The sequence below is a fragment of the Bactrocera oleae genome, chromosome 3, assembly GCF_042242935.1.
Source record: "Bactrocera oleae isolate idBacOlea1 chromosome 3, idBacOlea1, whole genome shotgun sequence".
Lineage (NCBI taxonomy): Eukaryota > Metazoa > Arthropoda > Insecta > Diptera > Tephritidae > Bactrocera > Bactrocera oleae.
The window spans coordinates 61,224,258-61,236,968 of NC_091537.1; the positions used below are offsets into that span (position 1 = coordinate 61,224,258).

General features: G+C 37.3%; 1 protein-coding gene and 1 pseudogene across 1 annotated transcript; one reads left to right on the top strand and one right to left on the bottom strand.

Moving 5' to 3' along the window:
* Nucleotides 1-9,003: 9,003 nt before the first annotated feature.
* LOC138856107 (uncharacterized) lies at nucleotides 9,004-10,750 on the top strand (annotated as a pseudogene).
* A 572-nt stretch (nucleotides 10,751-11,322) lies between these two features.
* On the bottom strand, nucleotides 11,323-12,108 carry LOC138856108 (tigger transposable element-derived protein 4-like). Its single transcript, XM_070106527.1, is given in 2 exon segments — nucleotides 11,323-11,409; nucleotides 11,530-12,108. Coding segments are annotated over 2 exon segments (666 nt in total).
* Nucleotides 12,109-12,711: the final 603 nt, after the last annotated feature.

Here is a 12,711-nt window from a genome sequence, read left to right on the forward strand (position 1 = left end):
ATCATATATCTCCGGAAATACTTGATCAATTTCAACAAAATTTTGTACATAAAATTATTTAAAAATCCCATCTTACAATGAGAAAATTAGCGAAATCGGACTACAACCATGGCTACTTCCTATCTAGTACAAATTTAAATTCGATATGACTCTTTCACTTTCCAATATACAAATCAAGTACCAATGAATATATTAGGACAAGACTTTGCACAAATAGTGATTTTGAAGTATCCCATCTCAAGTCTGAAAATTGTCAAAATCGGACCATCACTTTTCAAGCCCCCAGTTACGGAATATAGGCATCCCAGTGCCTGGTGCTAACCTTTTACCGAAAATAATAGTCAGTCTGTGACATATTTTATATCAACTCGGAGAGAGTCTATTTCTGGTAATTGTATGCAAGTATGTCAAAAATGGATTGAATCGGGTCAATATTTTCCTTAGCCATCACATACCTTATCGAAATATTTTCGAAATTCCGGTTTACTTCAAACCGCATATATCGGCGAATATGTGAGCTATTTCAAGAATATTAATTTACATAACAAATCACATATGGTATGTGAGGTACCTTAATGAAACTCAGAGATCTTTTTTTCTGTTAATAATATGTAGTAATGTCAAAAATGGATAAAATCGGGTCAACCCAGCCCAAGCCCAATTTCTCATATATCTCTTCCGATTAGCCTTATGCCATATATCTTAGCAAAATTAACCGAACGTATAATATTGGATATACTATAGTACAACGTATAACATTTATAATATATATTTATATTTTTATTGTTATATATATATAATATTAGTTTAATGCCGAAAATATGCGAACCTACATTTCAATGTGTGTCTTACATATTTATAAAATTGCTTGAAAATATGATTTCAAGTATACGTCAGCAATGTCAAAATTAATTTAATCCCTTTCTCTGTCTCCAATATAGCCTGTATAATAATTTTCGACTTTCCAGGTTGACCGATATTTTCGGTAAACAGTTCACAATAGGAATCGAGGTCCACATCTTCGGTATCTGGCGCCTAAACAGTTGTAGTTGTATTTTTACAATTTTTGGTCAATAGGTGACACACTATTCGTGCAAAGTTTTATGCCGATATATTAATTGGTGCTTGATTTGTACACTGTAAAGTGAAAGAATCAGATTTCAAAATAAAGTTATATGGAAAGTAAGCGTGGTTGTAACCAATTTTCGCTCTGTAACATAGTAATCAGGTGATGCACTGAATTGGGTTGAAATTGGTCGAGAAATAGGTCTCTTACCATTCCGGATATAAAATTTAATGTCTGTAACGCAGTTAGTTCTTCATTTATCGCACTTTTCATAGTTTTTAACCAAACCATTACATGGAGAGTGGGCATTATTATTTTCCGATTTCATCCATTTGCACCTTGTAGGAGGGGACCTGCTCTGAGACAATTTGGTTGATTTGGTCCAAGTCGTTTGGGAGATATATACCTACATTAAACCTATTCGTGGTCAGGGTGACGCCCACTTTTTCAAACATTTTAAAACCACAGATGTCCTTTCCTAAAGCGACTCTTGTATTTTGTTGTGGAGCTTAGTTACTACAATATCAACCTCCCTTGGGTGCCAAGGAACACGTGTCCTAAGTTTCTTCAAGATATCCTAATTTTTATTCAAGTTATCGCTTGCACGGACGCACGGACAGACAGAGAGTCATTCGGATTTCAATTCGTCTTATCATCCTGATCATTTATATATATATACATATATGGTGATACAAACAACCGTTAGGTGAACAAACCGGCTATGGCTAAATGACCACTCAATCCCCCCGCACCGTAAGACACTGTCACGCGGATTTTTACAAAAAACTGTGTTAAGAAACACAATAAATAATTATAGTGGTGACAAAGAAACAGAAACACATAAAAAAAAAACAAATTAAGTTAACAAAAGATATGCATATAACAACAAAGTGCAGTGCAGTGGTACAACTAAAAAGTAACAAAATTTTGCACTAAGGCAAAAAATTTCAAAAATGGTGCAGTGACTCAAAAAGAAAAAAAAAAAAGTGAATATATATAAATATATATACATATATACATATTTATATAAATTATTAAAGAAATATACATATATACATATGTATATAAATTATTAAAGAATAACAACATACGATAAATGCATATAGGCCCAGTGCAGTGAAATAAAAGTATACATTGATATAAAAACAAAATATTATATATATATACTTATATACAAATATATAAATGTAAAAATGTAGAGAACACACAAAACTCACCAAAGTTACAGTGCTAATATACATGTATATATATATATGTATATATCAACAAACAAATAAGCATTTTCAACAAACAAAAAACCACACAACCGGGCGCGAAACCTAAGCACAAAACATAAATAAGAAGAAACGGGCGCGAATTTTTAAACAAAAAACAACAATACACCATACCTGTAAGCAGCTAGAGGGGAAGCATAGGAATTGGCACAAAACGCACAGGCATATATATGTACAAACCTTATGCCCTACAAAGTGAGCGTATTTATTTCATTTACTTATCGTATCTTATGCGCATATGTATGTAAAGATTGCAGTTTTATATATTATTATTGCCCAATTAATAGCTTACCTTCGTGTATTCTGATGTGTTTGAAACAAAAAGAAACAAAAAACCAATTCAAGTATATACTTGCACATTAATCCAGCAATACCCCTTATGCTTAATAAAGCAATAAGCAGGATTGCATTCAATAAGTAAGCAACGGCAAAATATCAAACCTAAAACAAACAGAGAAAGAAATAAAAACACAACAAACCAACATACATATATGCATATCGAATTAACGCTTACATATTACATCTATATATACCGATAAATATATATTTTTATTAAACATATATATATATATATATATATATACAAAAATATATTTACAAAGTGCATAAGGGATAATACCTGCATATTATTCACTTCGCTTTCGCGCTCTCTTCGCAGTGCGAACATACATATTTATACATACAGCATATAATCTATGCCTATGCTTATATACCCTATATACATTGCGTCAAATACACATTGAAAATTTACAATATAAAAAGTTGTAAAATTACATGAAAAATAAAACAATAAACTTTGTGGTAAAATTAACACTACTAGATATTAAAAAATTAAAAATTATAAATAATTTATTAAAAACAAAAATACACATATTTTCAAAGTCCACATTGGCATACACTCCGCAATACCCCTTGCAGCAAGCAAGCAGGATTGCGTACAAAATTTTTCAGCACAAATAATTCGTGCTTACTAGTACATAGGTACAAAGTGCATTGATCTCTTCAACGAGCTCTCAATTGCACAAGTACATATATACATAACTACAAGTCCACGCATTAGGGTATACCTACATACCCCTAAATAAGGACATCAAAAAATAAAAAATAAAATAGCAAAACAATTTATTCAATAAATTGTTAAATTAAATAAAAAATAAATACGAACCGGTATCTATAACAACTGAATCCCGGTATTTCAGTTATTTATTTCAAATTAAGAACGCTAATTAACAAAAAAAATTTTACGGTTATATAATACATATATACGAAAATTAATCTTAATTTTGTTCAAAGTGGAAAACTCTATTCACTAAAAAGAGCTTTCGTTCAAACATTTCTATATACGAAGAAATTTCCTGAATTATCCATCAGTCGACACTGAGGAATTTTGAATTTATTTCATACAATTTTTAAATGAGCTCAGACTCAAAAGAATCAAAAACATCTCAATTGTTAAAAGTACCAAAGATGATTTCAGATGATAAAAGTCCATATATACCTGCAGAAGCTACACGCTCAAAGCAAGGTGCTACAAAGCAAAAGAGGGGTAAAGACATTTCTTACACTAAATTCATTTCCGAAAGTGACAGTTTAATAAGATACTGCACTAGATTCTCATCTTCGCCGAGTCAGGACAATTCTGAATCGGTATTAGAAATCAAAAAGGAAAATCTTGATAATTTCTGGACACGTCTCCAAGCTGCATATGACGCAATAGTAGACTCTGCCGACTCAGATCTACCTGAAAATTTTAAATCCTCGGCTTACGCCAAGTACGAAAACTGCTTAGACCAGTTTGAAGAAACAAAAGCAATGATTTCGGATCAATTAAAATTAATTACAGCCATAGCACCTGCTCCACATCAGAGAGTAGAGCTGCCACAAATTCAATGTCAAGAGTCACATTCAGGCATCCATCTCAAGGTGCCCACATGTGATACCGAAGTCTTTCATGGTGGTTATGAACAATGGCCGTCCTTCCGGGACATGTTTACAGCCGTTTACATAAACCACCCAAAAATAACAAATGCACAAAAATTGTATCACCTCCGATACAAAACAAAAGGTCAAGCAGGCGTCATAGTCAAACAGTTCGCACTAAATGACGATAATTTCAATCTGGCTTGGGAAGCTCTAAAAGCGAGATACGAAAATGAAAGAATATTGGTCGATAAACAAGTAACGATACTAATGAACTTGCCTAAAATTCAGAAAGAAACAAGTGATGAATTTATTAGACTACAATCCACTGTTTCTAATTGTTTGTCGGTTTTTTCGACACAAAATATTCCCACAGACAGCTGGGACCCTATTCTGGTAAATATATGCACCGCGGCATTACCAGAATCATCGCAATCGCTCTCATCTCGGAAAAAATACCCAACGTGGCAGCAAATGAAAGAATTTCTAACTACCCAATATGAAATAGCAGAAAGGGTAGACAAAAAACTAGTTAGAACTAAAAAACGACCTCAATAGAAGCTTTAATAGACCCCAAACCAGTAGCAATACCCATTTAAATAGAAGTTTTTTTAAAAATCAATCGTTCACGTCCGAACAGTATAAACAAACGTCATGCGAACTGTGTACAGGAGGGCATAAACTTAAATCTTGCGATAAATTCAAAAAATTAAATATTGTCGATAGGAACAATTTTGTGAGAACAAAAAGACTTTGTACAAATTGCCTATCACATGCACATACACTTAAAGAGTGCGAAAGCAAATTTAATTGCGTTTATTGTCATAAACGACATCATTCAATGCTGCATTACAACACATTTTCCAGCTCACCCCCAAACAGCGCAAATATGAAAAGTGCCAAGGTTTAGTTGCAACAGCAAATCCCGAAGTGCGAAATCACGAAAATTGCCAAGAAGCATCATGCTGCTCAAAGGCATTAAAAACCCAAACGCTACACAGCGAAATTCAAAGTAGAGTACTACTACCCACAGCAGTCGTCTCCATCGAACACCGAGGAGAGCTGTTTAAACTTAAAGCCTTAATAGACCAAGGATCACAACGATCTTTCATAGCGTCTAGGGCTCAAAATAGGCTACAACTGCCAACAAAACTAGCCAATTTTGAAATCGCGGGAATGGGCGGAAGAGTTGTCCAAAACTCAAATAAAATCTGCCCCATTACCCTAATTTCCCCCCAAACGGATAAGCACATACAAGCAGAAGCTATAGTCTTACCGCAACTTACAAATATGCTTCCAAGCTATCACATAAATAGCAAGCATTGGCAAAAGGTTTCACACCTAAAGTTAGCAGATCCCAACTGCAACACTCCCGCTCAAATAGACCTTCTATTAGGCAGCGATCTCATACCACAGATAATACTCGAAGGTATTGAGAAAATTTCAAATACCCTATTGGCACAAAACACCATTTTTGGTTGGATCCTAAGTGGACTAGTTACGGAACCAGTTACCACTATGACCACTCAAGTTGAGGAGATTTCCTCAATTCACAATTGAAAAAATTTTGGGAGTTAGAAGAGCTCCCCTCCATATCAATCACCATCAGTATTGTGAATACTTTTACAAAGCCACAACTACTAGATCAGATAATGGTCGGTACTTCGTACGACTACCACTAAAACAACAATTTCCCAACACAATCGCCTTAGGTCACTCTCGCACCTCTGCAATACAGCAGTTTCAAAGTATGGAAAAAAACCTACTTAAAAAAGGCGAACTCAAACCAGTATGTGATGGTGTATTGGAAGAATATCTCCATTTAGACCACATGGAGGAAGTAAGTCCATGCGAAAAAATCATCAACGGCAAATACCACTCATTTTACTTGCCGCATCATGCAGTGGTAAAGCCAGACAAAAAAACAACTAAAGTAAGAGTTGTTTTTAATGCATCAAGATCTACTAGCTCGGGGAATTCCCTAAATGATATTACGTATTTAACGGAGACGTCGAAAAAATGTGTAGGCAAATAGTCGTACATAACGACGATCAAGATTTTCAGCGAATTATTTCCCGAAAATCTCCCAATAGTCCACTACGCGACTATAAACTTAAAAGAGTTACCTTTGGCGTCAACTTTGCTCCATATTTAGCCATTCGAACACTCTACGAACTGGCAGAAAACACAAAGTCAGAATTTCCTCTGGCAACCAAAGTGTTTAAAACTCAAACGTATGTAGACGATATCCTGTCTGGAAGTCATACTCTTTCACAAGCATACGAGTCACTAGCTCAAGTGACACAAGCCCTCAAAACCGCAAGGTTTCCGTTAAAAAAGATAACGGCGAGCCACCCTAATATCTTAAAGGACATACCTAATGGAAATTTGTTAGATACTAATTTCCTCGAAAAGGAAAGTACAACAAAAACTCTGGGGATCCAATGGAATGTGATATCTGACCAGTTTTCATACACTACAGAGTCAATATCAGCATTATCCGCCATAACTAAACGTCAAATTTTATCCTCTGTGGCAAAACTTTTCGACCCCGCAGGATGGCTTTCGCCAATTATGATACAAGCCAAAATCCTAATACAAGAATTATGGTTAGATGGAACCGACTGGGACGAACAAGTAAAACCACTTCGTTTAGAAAAGTGGTCCCAGTTTGCGAGCAATCTAAACGATATCTCACAGATACAAATCCCACGATGGGTAAATTATGCCCCAGAGCACAAAGTCGAACTACACGGCTTCTGTGACGCTTCTGAAAAGGCATATTGCGCAACTATATATGTTCGCACACAAAACGACACGACCACATGCCACTTACTAGTAGCAAAAGCAAAAGTGGCTCCTTTAAAAACAATAAGTCTGCCACGACTTGAATTATGTGGAGCGCTTCTACTAGCCAAACTCGTGTCCATCGAACAAACGCATTTAAACATGGCACAATATAAATTATATCTATGTTCCGATTCCGAAATTGTACTAGCCTGGTTAGAAAAACCACCACATGCATGGAAGACGTATATTTCCAACCGAACGTCTCAAATACTTGACCTAGGAGGATCAGCCACTTGACGACATGTAGCCAGTGCTGACAATCCTGCTGATATAGGTATAAGAGGATGCAAACCCTTGCATCTTGCCACCACCACCCTCTGGTGGAATGGCTCCCGATGGTTAACAGAATCTCCCGATTCTTGGCCACAATCGCCCATGCGCAATATAATTGCCCCAGACTCTTTTCACACAACAGTGGATGATACTGACATCCTCGAACGATTTTCATCATATCACCGAGCACTCAGGGTAATCGCTTACATGCCCAAGTTTATAGAGCGAATCAAAATTAAACTTAAGGGAGTAACTTCATTACACTCCCAATGCGATACAGTGACGCACCTAGACTTACAAAAAGCAAAGGTCGCTCTTATCGCATCTACGCAAGCGCGCTACTTCAGCCGCGATATATCACTTTTGAGAGAATCAAAACCTATTGACAAGAGAAGTCCCCTCTTAGTTCTAAACCCATTCCTCGACACGAAAGGTCTTCTTCGTGTGAATGGTCGGCTTGCCAATTCAAGCCTAACGTATAACGAACGCCATCCCATAATTGTTCCAGAGAAGTCTCGACTTGCCACACTACTCATCAATTATATCCACATATTAATGCTTCATGCCGAACATCGCCTCATGCAACATATGGTCCGCCAGGAATTTTACATTCCCCGACTTAAGCCCCAAATAAAGAAGTACATTTTCAGCAGGGGCACCTTGAGCTTTGTACTAATCTGACAAAGGAGGCTTTTCTTGCGGCATTTGCTCGCTTCGTCGGCCGACGCGGCTTTCCATCGAAGATCATGAGCGATAATGGTAAAACATTTATCGGCGCTCAAAGAGCCACGGAAAAACAATTTGTGGACTTATGGATTTATCAAACAAGTCTCACCTGAGATTGTACAAAAGTACGCGCCCCAAGGCATTAATTGGCAATTCATCCCCCCTCCTCATATGGGTGGTTTATGGGAATCAGCTGTAAAAAGCTTCAAATCCCACTTCAAAAAAGTAGCTGAAAATTACAAATTTAATTACGAAGAATTCACGACATTATTAATTCGAATTGAAGCCGTTCTCAATTCACGGCCTCTTACAATCCTTTCGCAAGATCCCTCCGATTTCACAGCCTTAACTCCAGGGCACTTTCTCAAAGGAACACCCATTCTGGCCATACCCGAGCCAGGCGTGGAGTCGCTATCCTTATTAAATCGCTGGGACAGAACTAAAATTCTCCATCACGACTTCAGCCGTCGATGGAAAGAAGAATACATAAAGGATCTCCCTAAACGATACCGTTGGAAGACTCCTGAACAAGCACCAAAACTTGGAGATTGTGTCATCATCCATGATGATTGTCTACCCCCTACCGAATGGCAGCTTGGGCGCATAGAAAAGCTACATTACGGCTCCGACGGTCACATACGAGTGGTTGATCTTCGTACACAAGGCGGAATGCTAACCAGACCGCTCGTAAAGCTATGCTTTCTCTCAACCGCCGATAATTGCGACACAGCAAATCGCAAACAATCAACCGATACTACCGCAATACAATAAAATAATCAAATCTAGAAACAAAAAACCGAAAAACTCGTTAATAACCGTTAAAAATAACAAATAACTAATAAAAAATGGTCGATCAATACGATGACCCATTCATGCCACATAACGTGGCACGATCATCCATATCCTTTATATGACAAATCTGCATAATTAAACAACTCTTTCATACAGATTAACATGGATGTGGATACGCCAACTACTCCCACGCCAACTGTGCGGTCGGCTACCAACGTGCCACGCACGGGGCCTACCCCAACGCCCCGATCTGCAGCTGCAGCTGCCCCTGCAAGCGCACCTGCAACGACACCGATGTCAGCACCAGTTCCTCGCGGTGGCACGCGACCTTCACCAACGCTATCATCGCCGCCTTCAGATGCACCTCGTATACGATGTCCCATTTGTCGGCGCCCACATCGCCTGCAACATTGTGGGATTTTCAGAAGTATGCGACCATTGCAACGACAGCAAGTTGCCCAGGCACACGGGCACTGTCTAAACTGCCTATCGCACACGCATGGGACTCAAGAGTGTGTGTCCACGGGTCTGTGCCAAATTTGCAGCAGACCACATCACACACTACTTCATCGCATCTCGAGGCGCGACGTTGGTCGGCCACCTACTCTGCGAAGCCGCACAACAGGACCTCGACCCTCAACTCGTGCGGTACACCCGCGGAATGTAACCCCACGGCGTCGACAGCCTAGACCGCAACCACGTCGTTCCAATGGTCTGAGCAGCGTTGTGGAAACGTTACAACAGCTGCAGCGACTACTAGGCTAATAATTTGCCTAGGGGGGCCGGGATGGCTAAATGACCACTCAATCCCCCCGCACCGTAAGAAACTGTCACACTACACCAATTCACATCCACATCACCACACCTACTTACCATACATTCCACACCTACATACCATACATTCTACATCACTACACCATGCACCAACACGCACACAAATACAACTTAACACCGATCACACCCCCATGAAGACATCAACAGATATATAAGGGACTAAAAGAAGGATCCTGCTTCCCTTTTTTCATCGACTCGCTAGCGATCAGTTCTTTGAGTACCCGCCTAAATCGCTTCTCTTTCTTTTTTAATTATTATTTGCTAACGGTGAGTGAAGGTAAAATTAACTTATTAGTTACTTTAATAGGCTAAATAAATACTTTGAAAGCAGCGGCCAGAAATTTTTAAAATTAACTATTTTAGAAAAACCTTACTAGAATTTTGTATCATTGTATGCAATCTATTTGTACGTACATTATTATGCTTATGTACATAAATATATGGTGTGTACATATGAATTGACTCATACTTAATAAAAGAATTTGATTTAATTTATTATTACTACTAAAGTAAAGGAGTCAACGTGAACGATTTACACAAACGTTTTCCCTGCTCCAACTCAAACATTGTGCTGTTTTTAAAATACAATACATACATACAACGAATAAATGTACATGAAATATATATAAACATCTCTATAGTCCAGGCAAATATTGAAACTACACTACAATTCGGGAAGTAGGAAAAAATAATAAAATTCAAGGCATCAATAAATGCTACTAAGATACATTGCAATCGGAAGTAGGAAATCTCCTTGGGATAGAAAATTACGACAATGGTATCATTGATGTACATACGTACGTACACATACAGAACTATGAGATTGTCAAGCAGGGGGCTTTTCTCTATAATGTCCATGAAACCGTAAAAAACAGAATGCTACCCATCTATAAAAAGAGTGCCACATAAAACGCCTTGCAAGTTAGACAATACAATGACCCAATGGGTAAAATACAAGATAACGTCAAATGCCAACAACACATTGAATGGCATGTCAGAGCTTGGTTGCGGGTAGTTAACAGTAGTAGACGTTATTGTGCCATCATAACCTGGCCTTTTCGGTATGCGGCTATTCGGATGTGAAGCGTTTCACTAATCTACTTATTGCCGCACAAATTGCTAGTGGATTATCTGAGTGAAATATTCTGATGAATACTATAGCTACTTATGATTCGATTTGACCGCTGCATTCCAATGAGCTTCTTTCCATCAACCATTATGGTATGCTGATATAAATTGTTGGTATCTTACACATGTGAGTTGTACAATGAAACGGAATAGGAAAAATGTCCACATATAATACATACATATATATGTAGTTATAAACTATTTTACGACTAGGGCAAAAAAACAAGGCTAACTGGTCACCTGACTGCCGTTTTCCTTACAAGCAACTGGCATTTTTACGTCATTTTTCAGATTTAGGCATCTACCAGTCTCGTAACCGTTCACACAGACGACAAAAAGTTTCCACTTGTGTAAGAAGAAAAACTATTCGTCAAATAAAATAAACCATTAGAAATAATCTATAATTAGCATAAGTCAGATATTTTTCTGTCAAATTGGATTACAGACACCAATTCAGTTTTAAATTGATCTACCACTATCGATGTCAACATAATCTTCCCACATTTCCGGTGTTGCTGAAGAATCTGAATTTTGGTTTCGTGACGCAAAGATAAAATAATGTCATCTTCTTCGTCGAATTCATGTTCTGATATTTGAATAGGTAATCAACATAATCTTCCCACATTTCCGGGGTTGCTAAAGAATCTGAATTTTGGTTTCGTGACGCAAAGATAAAATAATGCCATCTTCTTCGTCGAATTCATGTTCTGATATTTGAATAGGTAAACCGTCGTGGCGTTCAATGAATCCTGCATGTTTGAAACAGTTAAAAATGGTACTTTGTGACATTTTATTCCAGGCATCATTAACCATCAGAATTGTATCAAGCACCGTTATTTTTGTAGAAGTGTTGTTTTCATTAGCATCAAGACAATTAATCATTTTGAGCACAAGGTTCTTCCTAAAATTCGTTTTGAGTGATCGTATTATTCCCTGATCCATTGGCTGTAGTACTGATGTTGTATTCGGCGGAAGGAAAGCAAGTGTTATAGAATTTAAATCAGTAACATTTGGATGCACCGGGCAATTATCAACCAGCAATAGAATCTTTTTCTTCTTCTTCACCAAATCACGATCCCAATCACGAAGCCATTTTTAAAAAAGTTCTGACGTCATCCAAGTTTTACGATTGTCAGCATAATCAACAGATAATGATTTGACACTTCTAAAACATCTTGGTTTTTGTGACTTTCCAATAATGAGCAATTTCTTCTTCTCTGTGCCACTCATATTCGTTGCTACCATGACAGTTATTCTATCTTTCGACAACTTACCTCCTCTACAATTTTCACCTTTAAATTTTAAATTGTATCCGGCATTAATTTGTAAAACATACCAGTTTCATCAGCATTAAATATCTCATCATCAGAAAATTGTCTTCGTAAATTCGGCCACACAGATATTAACCAGTTTGTTGTTGATCAACAGACGAAGATCCAGCTTGCAGAACAATTGAAGTCGAGAATATATAATATATAGAAAAATGCGTGGCAAAACGATTTGTAGCATAGGGTCACTGACAGGTATTCCTTTGTTTCACATGTTTTTAAACCACTGAATTAATGCTTGATTATCTTACGCCTCTTCGGTTTCAATTCATTAGAATTGAACGATTGCTTAATACGGTTCTTGTTTTTAAAAATCATTGAAATTGTCGAATGACCCACGCCAAATTCTTTTGCGAAACATGAGTTAGATTCTCCTTTTTCTAGTCTGCATATTATTGCACCTTTCTCCTCAATTGTAAATGCTTTACGTCGTTGAGATGAAATTTTTTTCACAGTAACAAACGATAATTAATGCGTGACCTTCAAGCGTCAATTACTCAATGAGATTCTAAATAAAAAC